The sequence below is a fragment of the Maniola hyperantus genome, chromosome 24, assembly GCF_902806685.2.
Source record: "Maniola hyperantus chromosome 24, iAphHyp1.2, whole genome shotgun sequence".
Taxonomy (NCBI): domain Eukaryota; kingdom Metazoa; phylum Arthropoda; class Insecta; order Lepidoptera; family Nymphalidae; genus Maniola; species Maniola hyperantus.
The window spans coordinates 8,376,420-8,396,146 of record NC_048559.1 but is presented as its reverse complement, the minus strand read 5'-3'; the positions used below and the strand labels follow the sequence as shown (position 1 = coordinate 8,396,146).

Genomic DNA, 19,727 nt, shown 5'->3' with positions numbered 1-19,727 from the left:
GAGAAATATGCACTTTTAAAACGCTCCATGAGCTAGGGTTGCCAAAGCTATTCCTTATTTCCTTGATTTAAAGAAAACCTAAATAAAACCAGGCCGCAAACTTTATAATAAATAGTTACACTCAAAAAGAGATTGAAAAATACATTATGGTATAATGATGGTAGTCCTAGAGAAAAATTTTAAGATTCTATTCTTTTGGGTTTATTATTAGGTTAGGATTGTTAAAAATTGATCTGAATTTAAGCGATTTAAGATTAATAATTAATCAAATCTCTCGATAAACCTATACGCGCTGTGGCGTATGCCCCTGCGCTGTGCGCAAGTTTAATTTGAGAGAACATATTATTATTATACCTGTTATTTATCGAAAATATATTTTCGATTGGTTGATGCTCACTCATTATTGGCTACGCTGTGCAGCGCCGCTCTAGTGCGATATGCGCCATACAAAATGATAGAAATAATATTTTGACGCTCTGTGCCGCGAAGAGAAGTGCAGTGCAGCGCAGCTCAGGTGCGAACAGACCTTTACTTTTCCAAAAAAAAGTTGGCAGCCCTATATCCTGTGACCCATATTGCAATTTAATTATAATGTATTGAATAAAAAACAGTTTACGTGTATTAATAATGGTGAAATAAGTCGTGATGTGCGAATGAAAAGAATTTATTACAATATTTTTGGAAAGTGAAGACGCCAAAGTCCTTTGATTGGCCTCGACTCGTAATTGTGTGAAATTCGAATAAGAACCACTTATTTCTTTAATTGACACTTTTGTAGTTCATGATAATAACCAATGTACCTACTTATTGTTACGAAATTAATTTCGTTTTCGTGGGTTTATTTTTTTCGTATTAGGTATTCTATTCACATTTCACAATAAGTAACTTATATTGCAATTTCAGAGTTATTTTATTGTTATTGTACTTTATTTGATCTTTTTATTAGGTAATTATAATATTAACCTATATATTATTTTATTGTGTTGAATGTAGTACCTATTGTATTTTTTAGGGTTCCGTACATAAAAGGAAAAACGGAACCCTTATAGGATCACTTTGTTGTCTGTCTGTCTGTCTGTCTGTCTGTCAAGAAATCTACAGGGTAGGTACGTCCCGTTGACCTAGAATCATGAAATTTGGCAGATAAGTAGGTAGGTAGTAGGCTTACTTATAGCACACGTAAGAGCGTTTGTGAACTCATTTGTCAAAAACGCACATTCGATTTGTATTTTTTTCACGGATCCGTAAAGTCACGGACGACTGACGAGTGCACAATTTCATGATTCTTCGTCAACGGGAAGTACCCTGTAGGTTTCTTGACAGACATGACAGACAGACAACGAAATGATCCTACCTAATAAGGGTTCCTTTTTTCCTTTTGAGGTACAGAACCCTAAAAATAAAGTTTGCTCGTAGATTTCACAAACCTCCCCCAAGCAAGTCGGCATGAGCTTGTGTTGTTTCGGATTGACTATGCTGCGTAGGCCTTACTGGCCGCTACAGCGTCACCGGCACGAGTTAGCTTATGTAGATAAATAGGTATTTATGGATATACCTATACCTGCTAACATACATCGGAGTTAACGCCCACGTTCAAAAAACAAAAAAAAAAAACAAAAAAAATCGAAATAGAATCCAAAAACTAACACACCTTTAACGAAAAGCTCACAAACCGACTCTAAAAGCCCGTAATTGCTCGAAACGGCCAAATCGATAAAAAACAAATCGATTGTGCATCGATTAACTTATCTAAATCAATATCGAGTATTATTAGAAACTAGAAAGGTGTGAAACTTAATGGGTCTTTTTTTGTTTTATTATTCGCCTTATAATGGCTAAAGTAGGCTTTGCAGTTAGGTATAATGACGTAAAAATGACTCCTCACGCGCCATTTTAACTTTATGTGTCAAATTTCATGTCAAAAGTACGATTTTACTACTTTTTTAGGCGAATCTTACTTTTGACATGACAATTGATCTATGCTAAAATGGCGCGTGAGGAGTCATTTTGTACGGACTATGTTTAATTAAATAAAATTAATATCTAATATATAGACTTTTGTAATAATTTATTCTCTTGACCAAATTTTGGCCATGGTAGCCGCAATCTTATTGGAGATTTATAGAAACAGGGCCGGGCACTGTAATGGACCTAATATTTACAAGTAGGTAGGTACGCTGGAAGAGGTGTGCCATTTAAAATGACAGCTATTTTTGTGCCGATTGGAAACGTCCCGCTCATGAACCAAATGGTCTTCGAGTTACACTATGTAGGACGTCTCATCATTTTAGTACCATAGTAGGTCGATTCCGAAAAACCCGCATCAATTATTATCACCAAATTGTTGTGATCGGCTGAATTTATGGTCGTTACGTAGGTACCTATTCAGTAGGTATTCTTAATGCGTTGTAGCCAATAGTGAGCGAGCATCAAGAGGTGATGACATTGTAGCTGTCATTCTACCGCAATCGAGCTGCCGAGTTCGCTCACTTGACGGTCGCTGCTGCTCAGCGCCAAAATGGTGAGATATGTTGTGGCCGTATGGTAATAATTAAATGCGGCCACGGTGGAAGATGTTTATTGACAGCCGGCTTATGATCTACTCTCGCTTATGGACTAACAATACTAATAAAGAAAATCTTACATACTATTGTTTTAATCTTATTGCTTAACTACCTAACCTTAAACCTACATAATTTTGCATCACCTCTCTTTCAATCCGATGTGCAGGCAACCTACTTCGATATATTGAGGAGTTGCATTTTTATGTTACAGCTAATATGAACATGCTACGTTTAAACTGACAATTCGTACATATTACAAAAATCAAGTTGCTTCAAAAACAGTCGGCAATTGCAGGTCCAGCGTACCTTTGTATTAGGAAAGGTCAATGACGAAGGACATTGTAGGGCAAGTGTATGAGCAAACATCATCCCCTACTCCCTTACTCTACTCCGATTGGAAATTCCTCAGTCCTTGAAGACAGCGCGTATTGCCAGTGATGACATATGGATCCGAGACAATACATGGTCGCTAACTATGGGCCTCATAAGAAAGCTCAGAGTCACTCAGCGGGCGATGGAGAGAGCAATGTGCGGAGTTTCTCTACGTGATCAATGAGGAAATGAGGAGATCCGTAAGAGAACTAGAGTAACCGACATTGCTCAACGGGTTGCGAAGCTGAAATGGCAGGGCACATATAGTTCGTACAACCGATAGACGTTGGGGTCCCAAGGTGCTGGAATGGCGACCTCGCACCGGAAGACGCAGCGTTGGAAGACCCCCCACTATAGGTAGACGGACGACATCAGACGAGTCGCAGGGAGCTGCTGGATTCAGGCGGCGCAAGACCGTGGCGTGTGGAAGTCCCTACAAGAGACCTATGTCTAGCAGTGGCCGTCTATCGGTTGATGATGATGATTCCGATGGGACGACAATGCGACGACGAATATGCAATTAAATCGGCAAAGACAGACAACGGTTAAACATAATAACAGGTATAACAAACACGCCCCTTTCTGCGGTGGTGTCTATAAAAATACCACCAGGCCTTTTTATTGAAGACTTGAAGCGTAATGCGGGTAACGAATGAACAAACACACATACGCTAATTTAGGTATCTCTCAAAAACAAAGGGCTGCCGCTTACAAATTTCGGGCGAAATAACACGTTTTCCTTTTTTTTTTAAAAAAAAAACACTGCCCTATAATTCGCCGCCCGGGGTGTCCAAATGTGGGGTTATTAAATAATGAACCGAACGCCCGTAATATCCTACAATACGCTCGATACACGAGGTTGCACCCAAATTGATTTAGGGCTGTTGTTATTTTGGTATACTTATTTAACCCAAAAGTTAGGTAGGTAGGTAGGTACAATTTAGACACAATATTTTGATTAATTTTTAATAATTCAAACGTAACTTTTGCTAATAAGTTTTAAGTAGTTAAGTACTTACTAAACATAAACTGTCAGATTTATTAGACACTAGCGGCCCGCCCCGGTTTCGCACGGGTAGCTTGTTAAAATTTTCGTAGGTATCTCTAACTTTTTGAAAATAAAATGGTTCAGTAGTTCCAAAGATTACTAAATTAAGATGAATAAAAGGTGAGGTTTACCTTTTAATAATATTAGTAAGATATCTACCTGTTCTTAGAGTAATTTGCAGCACTGTTTCAAATTTTTCTAAATAAAAAACGTTTTAGGACTGTGGCAGATTAAGGAATTTTAATTTAACCAGGAAATTAATCTCTGCGTGCATAATATGTATTTGTAAATAGGTAGGTACCTACTAAGTGTTGGTATTTCTTGAATAATCTATAGGTAGGTATTTATTATTGTTTTCGGTCATAAACAATGGAGAGAATATTTGATATTGAATAAGTTTTAGATCCAGATTAACAAATAGGTATAATCAGTAGGAAATTATGTTTGTATCTATAGATAAGGTTGTAAAGTTATAGCTTTAAGCTTTAAAAGCGCGCACTGTGTTCAGTCGAATGTGTTGTGTCATCATAAGCTATCACAGATGTAAGATAGGAGCCGATGAAGGTGCACCGAATAATATAATTAAATTAATCGAATACGACACCTGCCTCGCTCTTTTGCCTCAGGAGTGAGGGAGAAGGTTATATCTATGCATTTAGATCTTAAAGATTTTAAGATTTGGATGAAATGAACCTTGGCAGACTTTGATGACTTACATTATTAATTATTGAGTTACCTACTTATAACAGTTTTTAGCTACGATGAAACGGAGCTGATATCTTCTAAGTAATCTACTTAGAAGATAATAATAATAATATCTAAATATATAAAAAGAGAAGGTGACTGACTGACTTACTGATCTATCAACGCACAGCTCAAACTACTGGACGGATCGGGCTGAAATTTGGCATGCAGATAGCTATTATGACGTAGGCATCCGCTAAGAAAGGATTTTTGAAAATTCAACCCCTAAGGAGGTGAAATAGGAGTTTGAAATTTGTGTAGTCCACGCGGACGAAGTCGCGAGCATAAGCTAGTTAGATATAAATGCGAAAGTGTGTCTGTCTGACTGTTAAATTTTTACAGGGATAACTTGCACCCCAGTGCATAGGCTAATTTTTATCTAGGAAAACCAAAGGGTTCCCAATGGATTAAAAAAATCTAAGTGGACGAAGTCGACGGAACCATCTAGTATCTAATATGTAACAGAAGAAACTGACTGACTGACATATCAACGAAGGTATTCTTCTATTTAGGTACAGCTCAAACCGGTGCCTGTGGATTTTAAATATGTAAGTTCTCGAGAGAATTTAAAAAAATTAAGAAAGAATTTAAAACCCTAATGAATCAAGGCTGGTCAATTCATCACATCATCAACGGTTGAGCCGTGAAAAGCAACCAGACAGACAAACAGACAGACACACTTTCGCATTTATAATATTAAAATACCTAATAGTATGGATTTTTATTTTTTAACTCAATGAAATCAGATTCCGTAACCACCTGAAGCTATTATTTACGTGAAACTGTATTAAATTCATTTTTTTAAATTAAACCACATGTATCCTATCGATTTTGTAATCTAATAAAACCATTCACTATCAATTAGTCAGCAATTTCTGAACGCAAACGCACCCTGTATGCGTCCACAGACTAGGGAAAAAGATAGACGGAAGACAATCGAAATGCTGCCAAGCTACATAGTATATCACAAGGTGCAATTATATTAAGCCGTGCATTAGGTCCATTGGGTAAACTGTGATCTTGACGTGTGTATTTGTTAGTCTGGATGAGGAAGACGAAGGATCATATTATGTGGTGGCGCGCTCTTGGGAAGGCCTATGTCCAGCAGTGGACGAAAACAGGCTAATTGATTGATTGATGAGTTTGTTATGAGTTATGACGCAATAGAAGATGATCGGAGTCTCGGAGACATATTTGATAATATGAAAACGTGCACACTATAATCTGTTATTTATTCATCATCGTCATGTTAAACTCATCAACGGCCCACTGTGCAACTACTGAGCATGAGTCGCCCCTCCGAATGTAAAGGATTTAAGCCATAGTCTGCCACGTCGCGCTGGCCCAGTGCAGGTTGGCAGACTTCACACACCTTTGAGAACATTATGAAAAACTCTGCTACTTACCAGATTTCCTCTCGATGTTTTTTTTTCACCGGTAAAGCAACTGATATTTATGTGATTGCTCAAAACGCACATAATATTACTAGCTCCGAAAAATTAGTCGAACCCCCGACCTCACAAATAAGAAGCCGACGACGTCTCAATCTTAACCACCAGGCTATCGCCACGCTTTAAAAAAAATTCACTATCCAGATTGCATTGCAACACAGTAGACAACATAGGTACCTAGAATTAATGTGACAACAAGATCAGCCGTCTAGTTTTGACATCTAAGTACAGTGCAATTCATCCAATAACACTATTCGCAGTAAATATTTATATTGCTAGAGCAGGAAAAGGTAACGTATAACAGAGGAAATTGCTTGTTTTGTTCAAAGTAGCTTCTCCCAGAAGGCTTCACATTCTGACGCGTTCCCGTCTATTTGCTCCTTTAGTCAGAGAACGCACCTACGTTTATAATAGCAGGAGCTTTTTGCCGCCAACTTTTTTTTTCTTTTTCTTTTTTTTTCGTATCATAATGGGGGTAATACAAACGTGCCGGCTCTGACACCTTGGACCCCACAGGAGGCTGTGTTTGTGGGGTAATAAAATATAATAATACGGACCGTTGCGGGGGCGACTGGCTATTGAGTATTGAGCTATAGCCTAAATGGGTTGATGTGACTAATTCTGTTGGACACAATCTCTAAACGAAATTAAAATGATAGCTCTAAATATATTGCTATCCCTTTCATAGTGCTCTTTGCGGAAAAGGATAGCAGTAGATTAGATCTGTCAATTTTAGTTTACTTTAGAAATTGTGTTAGATAAGATTTACAACAGCATTACCTAGCTATGTATTGTGCTCTTTCTAATCTCTATCTAATCTCTAGGTATATACCTATACAAGGAAAAGCTGGCTGACTGACTGACTGACTGATCTATCAACGCACAGCTCAAACTAGTGGACGGATCGGGCTGAAATTTGGCATGCAGATAGCGTAGACAATCGCTAAGAAAGGATTTTTTAAATTCAATCCAGGGTATAACACGGGTTTGAAATTTGTGTAGTCCATGCGGACGAAGTCGCGGTATTAACCAACATACCTATCCTAATAAAATTCTATACCTACCTATTTAGATATATAAATAACTAACACTACCTAAGTAGATTTTAATAGCCACTATAGCAAGTATAGAGTAGACTATAGTAGGCAGTGATACTTAATAATTCCTAGGTACATATTATTATGCACCTATTGATTTTTTTTTTTGTGATAAGTTTTTCTGTATGCATAATATACTATATATAGTTTTTTTTTGTTGTATTGACCTGTAAATTTATATGTCACTTGTTAACAATAATTTTATTACAATAATAAATGCACCTATAGGTAAGTACCTACATAAACCTGTATATAGGTGCATAATATATATTATGCATTTAGCAACTATGAATAACTAGCTGACGCCCGCGACTTTGTATACGCGTGGATTTAGGTTTTTTAAAATCCCGCGGGAACTCTGATTTTCCGGGATAAAAACTTCCGATTTTCCTTGAAGAAAATGTAAGCAATGTAAGTCTCAAGGACAGAGACAGTGCTCTACAATGCTATCTCCTTCTAAAGTTCGATGTAGGTACATTATTTTTTGCCGCTCACCTACTGTACAATACATAGATACAACAAGGTCATCATAACACGAGCATTCGTGTCACCACTTACCATCTCGCGTAGTTAAGGATAGTTAGCGGTGATTAGTTTGTACGATACGAGATGTCATCTCGGATGTAATTATTTGTAAATTGTAATTATGCTGCGTTTTACTGATTTGCTTGCAATTTATGTTGAATACATACCTTTAGTATTTACATAGTCACTACCCCTATTATCTACCTGTACCTACCCCTGTCTGTCTGTCTGTCAAGAAACCTACAGGGTACTTCCCGTTGACCTAGAATCATGAAATTTGGCAGGTAGGTAGATCTTATAGGTCTGAAAACCGTGAATTTAGGGTTAGATCACACAAAAAAATTGTGGTCATGAACTAATAATTAGGTAGTATTTTCAACTTTCGAAATGAGTGACTATATCAAGTGGGGTATCATATGAACAGTGGCGTGCACAGGAGTTCAAGCCAGGGTATGCATTTAGGTATGAACTTATTACACGGCAGGTTAAAATGAAAAATAAGCATTGATTTATTACTATGAGGGTAAGCAGTGCGTTTATGCCTCTATGAGCTGCACGCCACTGCATATGAAAGGTCTTCACCTGTATATTCTAAAACAGATTTTTATTTATTTTTATGCATCATAGTTTTTGAATTATCGTGCAAAATGTCGAATAAATACGACTGTAGTACGGAACCCTCATTGCGCGAGCCTGACTCGCACTTGGCCGGTTTTTGCTTAGGTAGGTATATACCTAATTTCAAAACCTGGAGGGTGACATATAGGCTACTTTTTATCCCGAAAAATTGAAGAGTTCACACGGAATTTTTATAAATCTAAATCCACGCGGACGAAGTCGCGGGCATCGGCTAGTAAATAATAATTTGCAGTTGTGTATAGTTTCTAATGCAGCAGTAAATAATATCGCGACAGAATTTACAGATATGCTTCCCCCATACGCAGTGGCGTGCACAGGAGTTTAAGCCAGGGTATGCATTTAGGTATGAACTTATTCTACGGCAGGTTATACTGAAAATTAAGCATTGATTTCTTATAATGAGGGTAAGCAGTGCGTTTATGCTTCTATGAGCTGCACGCCACTGCCCATACGAGGGGTTGGAGGGGGAAAATTTCCGGTTTCGAGGTTTTCCTGTTGGTTATATGCAATTCCTATCCTACATACCAAATTTCAGCCTTCTAGGACTTCTGGAAGTACCCTAACATTTTTGACTATGGATTATGATGATCATCAGTGAGTCACAAAAACAGCGTATTTCAGGTATCAATAAATCTGAAACTATAAAAGTTAAATAAATGATACTTAGTATTTTTAATAAGTTTGCTGAGGACACCTTATTCTGAAAATTTCAGCTTTCTAGCGTCATCCAGACCGAAGCTATGACTGCTCGAAAATACGACGAAACGCTTCGAGAAAAGGTAAGTACGTAGTGCCCCGTCCTTTAGTTTGGCTCGTCTTGGCGGCTGATACATATCACCCAACAATAATCTCTAATGAAAATGAAAATGAAAATGAAAATGAAAATGAAAATGAAAATGAAAATGAAAATGAAAATCTTTTTTATTCGTATAAACTTTTACAAGTGCTTACGAATAGTCGGATGCATCTACCACTGGTTCGGAATGCCTTTCCTGCCGAGAAGAACCAGCAAGAAACTCGGCGGTTGCTCTTTTCAAATATTTGATATAGGTACAAAATTATGCCATGTATAAAATAGTATTTGCAGTCTTGTGCGTTGCTGGAACGAGCTGCAGGTCAAATCCACGCTCTTTTATCATTTAGATAATCTAATGCAACGTACAGGGGATGGTGAAAAAATATTATTTCCGTTCATAAACTAGAAATGACTTCCTCAATCAAGCGCCCCGCGCGCCAATGACAAATGACTTAGATAGATATATTATGTTAATCTTGTAGCATATGGGGCATAGACAATTCCCGCCTTTCTTTCCGCACCCTTAGTACGAGTAAGTATTTTTTACAATATAGTTATCGAAAACGAAATTCGATGTCGAGTTCCTCCATAGGTAACCTACTGCCAGCATCACTGCGAAATATTTGTGATATAAAAATATCGGTATTACAGAATGTAACGAGGTAGGTAGGTAGGTACCTACGACTTTTTGTATTTGTTTGTTTATTTTCTATTTTTATTAAAAATAAGCATTACAGGAAAAGTATTATTTTCGTTCATAAACTAGAAATGACTTCCTCAATCAAGCGCTCGGCGCGCCAGTGACAAATGACTTAGATATATTATGTTAATCTTGTAGCATATGGGGCATATGTGGGGCATAGACAATAATTCCCGCCTTTCTTTCCGCACCCTTAGGAAGAGTATTTATTATAAAGTTATCGAAAACGAAATTCGATGTCGAGTTCCTCCATAGGTAACCAGCCAGCACAACTAGCGAATTTTTTTTTAAATTCTTTATTTCAGCCAAGATCCAGAAACTCTCTTGAGTTTATATGGATGTTGCACATTCCTCTTATAATACTAAACTAAACTAGATAATAACTATTTGAGACTAGCAACCCGCCCCGGCTTCGCTTATTACAATTTTCGTAGGGATCTCAAATTTTATTTGAAAATAAATTATAGCCTATGTTACTCACGAATAATGTAGCTTCTGGTGCTGGTGAAAGAATTTTCAAAATCGGTTCAGTACCTAGTTCCAGAGATTACCCCCTACAAAGAAACTTACAAGCTTTACCTATTTATAATAGGTATTAGTATATATATATATATATATATATATATATATATATATATATATATATATTGGTATTACGGAATGTAACTAGGTACCTACGACTTTTTGTATTTGTTTGTCTATTTTTTTTTATTAACATAAGAAGCTTTACAGGAAAAGTATTATTTCCGCTCATAAACTAGAAATGACTTCCTCAATCAACTCAACTGTCAGTAACAAATTAGTATGAAGAAGATTATGAAAAAACTATGAGAATAAAGTCTAGTTTTGTCAGTAGGTAATTTCTCGTATTTCTCGTACTTCTAAGAACGCCAATGATGACTGATATTCCCATTTCCCCTTTCCCCTCCAACTAAGCGTTACTCCTAGATGTGCTAGGAGTAGATACGACAATAGTGCAACGGGTGGGAACCGACATTCTGACATCATAATATCGAACTAAAGAAAACGATCAAAGTTTTCGAGATGATCAAACTTCTACTAGAACGAGCTACTGACATCTATTCGAATTTTGAATAGCTGTAGTTAATGGATAGTGATGTCTTCTTTTGTACCATCGACAATAGATTTTTTTTTGCATTTTTTTGGCAACGGCCGTGTAAATTACGCTAATATTTTTTTTTCCGAAAGGGCCGGCTGAATGACTGCGTGTAACTTTTGGGGTCTTTAAGGGCTCATTGATTTGCTCTTTCATATTATTAAGTGGTTAATTTTTATAAATGTCAGCCATTGTGACGCGGGGAGTTAATTTAAAATACATTTGTTGGTGAGAAATGGTGAGAGCCTAATTTAATATGGATAATGGATATTAAGGGCTAAGTTACATGGCAGGCAAAGTTGAATTAGGTAGGTAATTTTAGCAGATGTCTTCGCCGGTGCACTATGTGTGAGAGCCTAGTTTAATGTGGAATTTATAGGCTAAGTTGCAGGGTAGGCAAAGTTAAATAGGTAATTTTAGCAGATTCACTATCAACTCTCTTAAATCTAATTATACCTAGGCTCTTTTTTTTCTAGTGTAACTTTACAAGTTAACGTTAACTTTTACAAAATCTAGATTAGATGACAACTTTGCCTAGGTGTTGTGCGAACTTTACCCGCAATTTATTTTTACTAAGATTAAATACCTACCTATATCCCGTGACAGGTTTAGATGACAATCGGGGTATGAGGCGGGGGTACGCCCAGCACACCCACACCAAGTCACCCACGCTCACCCGCAGCGGGTTAGCGCGGGGGCTGTGGAGGTGTGCGGGGCGTTCCCTCCCCGATTGCCATTGCTCTCTATCTTACTAAGTAAACATATAAGTATGTTTAAGGTGGAGGTACCTACAGTACCTAAGTACATCGACCTTTAGAAGGAGATAGCAGATTTGTAGAGCGTTGCCCCTGTCGCTGAGACCAACAAAACGTCATATAGGTAGGTATGAGTGACAGAGACAATACTCTACAAAGCCAAAATGTCATTCTAAAGGCCGATGTAGAGACCTACATTACTTTTTGCCGCGTACTGTACCTAGTAGGTATCTACCAAGCTTTTAATACAGTTCATATCTAACAATAGCTACTTGAGGTAGGTATATATATTATATAGTTTCTTGTAGGTATTAAATTCAATTAGATACCTAAAAATACTTAAATATGCAGGAATCTATTTTATTTTGAAACAATGAAACCCAACAAAACGCCTATAAAAAAATATATGCAACAATGATATCCAATCGATTAAAGCAAATTATTACCAATGGTAGATCTAAAAAGTATCATGATTCATGACGCAAGTTTTCAAAACCGATCATTACGCCTATAAGAATATAAAGCCTACGTCACAATCACCGAAATCGATGACAATTAAACAAAAAAAACACGCACAAATATAATAACAGAGGACGTGAAGGCAGATGCGCCATTCAGGGATATTTCAATTATCCAAGCACCGCACTGTAATCATGACATAATCACCTATTCCGTAATATTACCAATGTTAACATCGCTTCGATCACCAATGAGTGTTATCGCGGGGTAATCGGCGGTTCTTTACAATGGCAACATTGTCTTCGCGGCTTATACAATGGAGAGTTTCGGTTTTATTTTGAAATTGTTCTTTTTACTTGTTTAAGGGATGGTGTAGTGTTTTTTAAAACCAGGTATTTATTTCTTCGGTTATCTACGTTAGGTAACATACGCACAGCTCAAACTGTTGGTAGGTATTTTTTGAAAAAGTGCGTGAATTGGTGGTCTCTCCAACTAGCATGATGATCGCTCGGGTTATATTAGGAAATCACAAGATCTTCTAAGACTGCATCGTATCTACCTAGATTGGTGCCTAAAAATTATTTTAGGGATGTTTTAAGTATTTACAAAATTACAAACACCGAACTGTCATCATGATACAATCAATCACTACAGCTATACGTGGCAGAAAATAATGTGCATCGACCTTTAGAATGAGATTTCGGTTTTGTAGAAAGTTGTCTCTGTCACTCATACCTATGTGACGTTTTGTCGGTCTCAACAACAGTGACATCGCTCTACAAAACCGCTCTCTTTCTAAAGGTTGAAGTACAAATTATTATTTTCTGCCGTGTACCTACTGAACGAATAGGTAAGTATTGTAACTTTGCCTAAAATAATTATTATTAAAATTTTATTTCATTAACTTAAATCTTAATTAAAAGTAGGTACCTACTTACTACCTACCTACTTTTTTAATTAGTAAAAGGTTTCATTATTTATAATTTTCGATCACTAAATTATTATCGATCGCAGATAACAATAGAGAAAGGGTATGCAAATATGTAGGATAAATGGGGTAAATAGGCAGGTACTTAGGTTCAATAAAAGTCTGTTTTTAGTTCAGAAAATTGCCACTACCTGTAACAAGTGGAACAATTCAGTGTTTACTGACAGACCGTAATATGAATTTGATGACTTCAATCAAATACCTAATGCGTTCCATCACCATTAGGTATTGTCATGAGTTTGGAATTAGGTATCTGTAGGTGCATTGTTTAAATGCAGATTATATCGCTGCAATCTAATAGGAGTGTCTCAAAATGAGCACTTCTTAAAGCGGCATACCTACCTACTACCTACCTATCTAGGTACCAACCTATTACCTAAGTACCTACCTACATTCGCGCACTGTATGTGCTCCGCGCATTATTCAATAGATAATCAAAAACTACACTTTTAAAAGTTAGGCAAAAATCGTTAGCAACGTCTTTTTCTCGCGGCTTAAAACGTTTGGTTTTAAAAGTCAAGAGATTTTTTAAAAAGTATCTAGGTACCTAAGTACTTACTTTATGTATCTATTATTCTTTGTAAAAAATAACTTTTAAAATAGGTAGGTACATACCTACTAGGATATTTTAAAACAAATAATCTTTTATTTCAGACCATAGTAGATAAAGGTTGGGGTAAGTAAGTAGGTAAGTAGGGTCCTATGCCTTTTTTGGAAAATATTGCACTCTGTTCTCTACCATTAATGATTTTGGTTTAGGATATTACATGATATCTGCTTAGATGTTAAGTACCTAGGTAGGTAAATTGGACTAAAAGTTTATTGTGTAGATAGGCCTATATAAAATTTAATGACAGATCTGGCAACTTTGCCACTTTTGAGAGCTAATAGCAAGCAATTTTCCGAGATATAAAATAAACTGCTTAACTTACCTTATTTAATTACCAATTTAGACGTTTAATTAAAGGCGGAGGGATTTAGGAAAGGTGAACTGAAATTTCACTATCAAATAAAAACATAAAACAGACTCTACATTCCTAAACAAAATTCCACCTAAAGTTATTTCCACAATCAGAAACAGTCAGAAAACAATAGAAAATCACCACTTACCTCCACTTTCAGAAGTATTCGCCTCAAAAGTTTTGCTGGTCATATGAAATAGGGCATCCAAAGGAGTGTGAGGTGCATTCGACCCCCCCTTGCGACACCCTTCTCGGCTCCGAACAGCAATCCGAAGCTGACGAGGACCTTTCAGACGCTGAATCGCAGCACTCCGCTGGCAAATCCCTCGGCCTTAGCAATCCTAAGGCTGCTAACCTCCAGCGTTCACCGTCCAACAAAGCAGCGCCGGCTAAACGCTGCAACCGCTGTAGCCTCTCAAATCCTGACGCATCCCATGGCCTTACAATCCTCGGAGGCGTTCTCGGGCTATGCGAGAGAATGTCCAGTATAGAAAAACTCTTGACACCTTCACCACGACGTTCCTCGACCGGTTCGGAAGCCATCTTCAACCGTTTCAATGGCCTGAAATAGTCCTGAGGAGAAGACGACCGCGACGGTGCCGGGGACGGACGTCCCACACTGATATCGTCCTCAGAACAGCTGTGCCCGGACATCGACTCCTCCTCCATTTTAGTTCACATAACACAGTCACTAACAATCTAAGGCTTAACGATAACACGGGATACGGTTGACGGTTCAACGCGCATCGGTCAACTGACGAGGTAAGTGACAGCCCTGGGTCGGGCGGTTATTCGAGGCGTGGCTTAATTCATTTCCACCAATAACAGAAGCCCATTTAACGTTCCATGGACGCTGATTGGTTGGAGTTAACGCAACGGGTGTGGCGAGGGTTCACACTCGGCTATCCAATAAAACTTTTTAATCGTGTCCAGGATTGGGGGGCGAGATTCGTAGTGTGATTAATTTAGCTTTGTGAGGTGGTTTGTGAAGGGGGGAGCTGTTTAATTATCAGGATGAAGACGCGAGTCTAAGTACGGCTTTCAATTATTCAGCGTAGATAGGCTGGCGTTTGTCGTAGTACTTGGTTTACTTCATTTATAGTTCATCGGTTAATTGCCTAATTCAGTAGTTGTCAGCCGTGTCAGTCAGGTCTGTTAGAAATATTTATAGATGTCAGCCATTAGTGGGAGTTAATAACGGCTGAATTGTCGGATATGGTGATTAGATTTAGACTTGATTACTAGGTGACTGAGTAATGTAGATAAGTAGGTTTTAGCTATACCTAAACCTAGCTTAAGAGATAGGTACCTATAGGTTTATACCTATTGGTTGAAGAGGAATACCAATAGGTAAAATTATATATATTTTTAAACTCAAAGTCGAGGTGTCCACTTTGGGCACACCTCCCCTAGGTGGTGAATTATGCTACTGGGAAAAGTTAGATACAAAGGGCAAAGTTGCCAACTGCAATTTTGCTTTTTTGACTTTATACTTAACTACAAAATACTAACCGTGTAGGTATAGACCTAATAGATGGTTAGTTAAGGAATTTTACTTCTTTATTGGCTTGCTTATTCAGCCGGGCAAAGACATGTCTTAAGAGGACCGAAAAGTTGATGAGTTTTCCTTTTAAGAAATTCCCATATCTAAGTATTAGGTAAGTAGATAGGTATTTACCTAAAAATAAATAAAATAAAATAAAATCTTTTTTATTCAAATAAACTTTTACAAGTAGGTACCTTCTACTTTCGAATAGTCGGATGCATCTATCAAACTACCTGACTATTCATAAGCACTTTTAAAAAGTTTACATGAATAAAAAAACATTCTAAGTATTCTATTCTATTCTAGTGGTTCGGAATGCTTTTCCTACCGAGAAGAACCAGCAAGAAACTCGGCGGTTGCTCTTTTCAAATATTTGATATACCTACCTACTTAGGTAGGTACAAGATTATGGCCTGTATAAAAAAGTATTTGCAGTCTTGTGCGTTGCTGGAACGAGCTGCAGGTAAGCTGGCATCCCGGAGTTGGAAAATTGGCTGTGACAGCCTCACGCCTCGGAAGTCGGAGAGCAAGTAGGTAAAGCCGTTCAAATTCAAATTCAAATTCAAATTTCTTTATTGCGAATCTGGGTAAACAGTGGAGATGTTACAAAACAAAAAGGTACAGCCAAATTCTGCCTATTAGCATGCAATATGATATTCCTAACAAACGTGTACATAGTTTTGATAAAATTTGCCAAATTTAATACTTAGTCACAAAAGAATAAAAAAACAAGATAGTAGGTACTTAATACAAAATATGTCAAAAGGTAACCAAATACACACTAAAGGAAAAAATGTCATCTTAGATATTCGTCAACACTATAAAAAATGTTTTTAATTAAATATTCGAATAACTTCTTTTTAAGGCTTTCTATTTTATTTATATATACACGTTGCTCTGATCTCTCTCTGATCGTGTCGGATTTCCGTTCTATGAGAGTGATAGCATAGAGGGTAGTTACCCGGTTAGGTACCTATAGGTTGTGACTCGCACACGTGGTTCCGTACCTACCATCGGACAAGAAATAGGTAGATAAGTAGGACAGTAGGTAAGTAGGTACGCAGCCAAAGTGATGATGATCTTTAGAAGGAGACAGCCGATTTGTAGAGCACCGCGTCTCGGTCGTTGAGACCGACAAAGCGTCATACCTATGGGTTTAGGTGACAGAGACAACGCTCTACAAAGGTAAAATGTCATTCTAAAGGCCGATGTTCATCACTTTCGGTCGCTTACCTATACTGTAGGTACCTATCTACCTAACACTTTTTAATTTTCATGGCGGCTATTTTGAATTTTTTAATAAGTAGGTATTAGATAAGTATTTGTTGTTATAGAGCGACAGTACCTAGCTAATAAATAAATAGATACAGTGGCCGGCAGGAAATACCTATTGCACATCGAACTTAAAAGAGATAACGGTTTCGTAGAGCGCTGTCTCTGTCTTTGAGACCGGCAAGACGTTACATAGGTAGATATGCCGTATGAGTGATAGAGACGACGCTCTACGAAGCCGAAATCTCGTTGTAAAGTTCAATGTGCAATATTTCCTGACGACCTCCCTGGCGCAGTGGTGAGCGCTGTGGTCTTAATAGTGGGAGGTCCCGGGTTCGATTCCTGGCAGGGGTTTGGAATTTTATAATTTCTAAATTTCTGGTCTGGTCTGGTGGGAGGCTTCGGCCGTGGCTAGTTACCACCCTACCGGCAAAGCCGTGCCGCCAAGCGATTTAGCGTTCCGGTACGATGCCGTGTAGAAACCAAAGGGGTATGGGTTTAACAAAAACTGCCATAGGTACCCCTTCCAGGTTAGCCCGCTATCATCTTAGACTGCATCATCACTTACCACCAGGTGAGATTGCAGTCAAGGGCTAACTTGTATCTGAATTTAAAAAAAAAAATCCTGCCGGGTACCTACAGTAAGTAGGTAGGTACTTATACCTATATAAAATATGTAGGAATCATTTATTTGTTATTTAATGACAATGACATTGTTCTCTTTTTATAAACTAAGAAAAGAGGTTTACATATGTCACACCTCCCTTCTTAAACAATAACTTCCCTTACTATCTTAACTATATAAATCATCGATGCCAAAACGTCTTGGCGGCCCTCGTTTACGAACAGACTCGCGAGGCGCCCTGTCCACCACTGCTAACTCGGGCTGCTGGCTAGTGCTGGGCTCAGGCGCCGCGCGACCGGGCGACCAGGAGCTCGTCTCCCCGCCGCTCTCCTGCGGCCCTTCCTCGGGTACCGAGCTCAACGCCACTGCCACCATCGCGCCCCTGGACCGTCCCGCTGCTGATGGTCTATCACCAGTTTCAATGTTAATTGAATTACCGATATTTGAATTAATTTCCGAACATTTTTTTATCTGATCGACATGTCTGAATATCTCAGTTCCATCTCCAGTACGCAGCTTATAATTTGTACTCCCGCTTCTTCCTATGACATCCCCGTTTAACCATTTATTGCCTGTTCCGTAGTTTCGGTACCACACCCTACTTCCGACCTCGAACGATCTCTCAACTCCTCCCGCCGCAAACTCTTGACGTGCCTGGGCAGATCGAACTATATCCTCCCGTTCCGGCTTTAGCTTATCCAAACGCGTGCGTAATGACCTGCCTTGTAACAGTTTGGCTGGGCTTTCTCCTGTCGTGCTATGCTCGGTATTCCGGTATAATAATAGAAAACGACATAACGCTGTGTCTACGTCTACCCCCTGTATAAGAGCTTTCTTTATTACTCTTTTACAAATCTTAACCGCATTTTCCGCAGCACCATTAGACGAAGGATGATACGGCGCTGAAAAAATTTGTTCAATCCCGTTCTGACTTAGAAAAGTTCCAAACTCCACGCTTTGAAACGAAGCAAAATTATCACTAACTAACTGCTTTGGAAGACCAAATCTAGCAAAGATATCTCTTAATTTATTAATTACAGTTTTCGCTGTGATGGAACCCATCTTTACCACCTCAATCCATTTGGAACTAGAATCGACTACCACCATATAAGTAACCCCCGCTATAGGTCCCAAGCAATCGATATGCAGTCTTGTCCACGGGCGACTCGGCCACGGCCACATGTGCGGTGCGTGCGCCGGCGGCGCGTCGGCCACTGCGGCGCAAACCTCGCACGCGCGGCACATCGCCTCCAACGCTTCATCAATTCCCGGAAACCATACGTAGCTCCTCGCTAATGCCTTAGTTTTAACTTTCCCCATGTGCGAGTCATGAAGTTCCTTCAACACTTTATCTCGGCACTCAACGGGTATTATGACCCTATGACCCCACATGAGACATCCTAGTTCGGTATATAACTCCTTCCTACGATTGAAAAATGGCCGTAATTCTTTTATTTCTACCTCCGTGGGCCAACCGTCCCTAATGTAACTTAATACTCGTCCCATGATGGGATCTCGGCAAGTAAATTTTTTTAATTCTTTATAATCAAGTAATAAAGCTTCTGAAGCAAAATGTAAATACGTTTGCTCGGGACATTCGCTCATTTGAGATTCACTATTTTCTCTATGAGCTTGTATCATCCTTGACAAACAATCAGCTGTATTTTTATCAGTACTTACATATTCAATTGAAAAATCATATGCCGACAAAATTAACGCCCATCTCTGAAGCCTGCTAGCTGTCATGTTTGGAATACCTGACTCAGCCCCAAAAATGCTCACTAAAGGCTTGTGGTCCGTTCGTAATATAAATCGGCGCCCATACAAGTATTGGTGAAACTTTTTAACGGCAAAAATAATTGCAAGAGCCTCCTTTTGAATCTGACTATAATTTATTTCCGCTGCCGACAGCGATCGGGAGGCATAAGCGACCGGTCGCTCGCCCCCGCCGATGTCTGCGCCTCGCTGCGCTAACACCGCGCCTATCCCAAGCGCACTCGCATCACATGTCAATATAACTGGCTTATTTACATCGTAATGCGCTAAAACCGCAGAGCTCGCCAGTAA

General features: G+C 38.6%; 1 protein-coding gene across 1 annotated transcript in view; it reads right to left on the bottom strand.

The window, feature by feature from the left end:
* LOC117993598 (homeobox protein BarH-like 1b) overlaps positions 1-14,947 on the bottom strand; it is an 85,640-nt gene extending 70,693 nt beyond the window's left edge. The window contains 2 exon segments of the mRNA XM_034981401.2: positions 14,366-14,453; positions 14,455-14,947. Of these exon segments, the coding sequence (XP_034837292.1) occupies positions 14,366-14,453; positions 14,455-14,886 (520 nt within the window). The 5' untranslated portion in view covers positions 14,887-14,947.
* Positions 14,948-19,727: the final 4,780 nt, after the last annotated feature.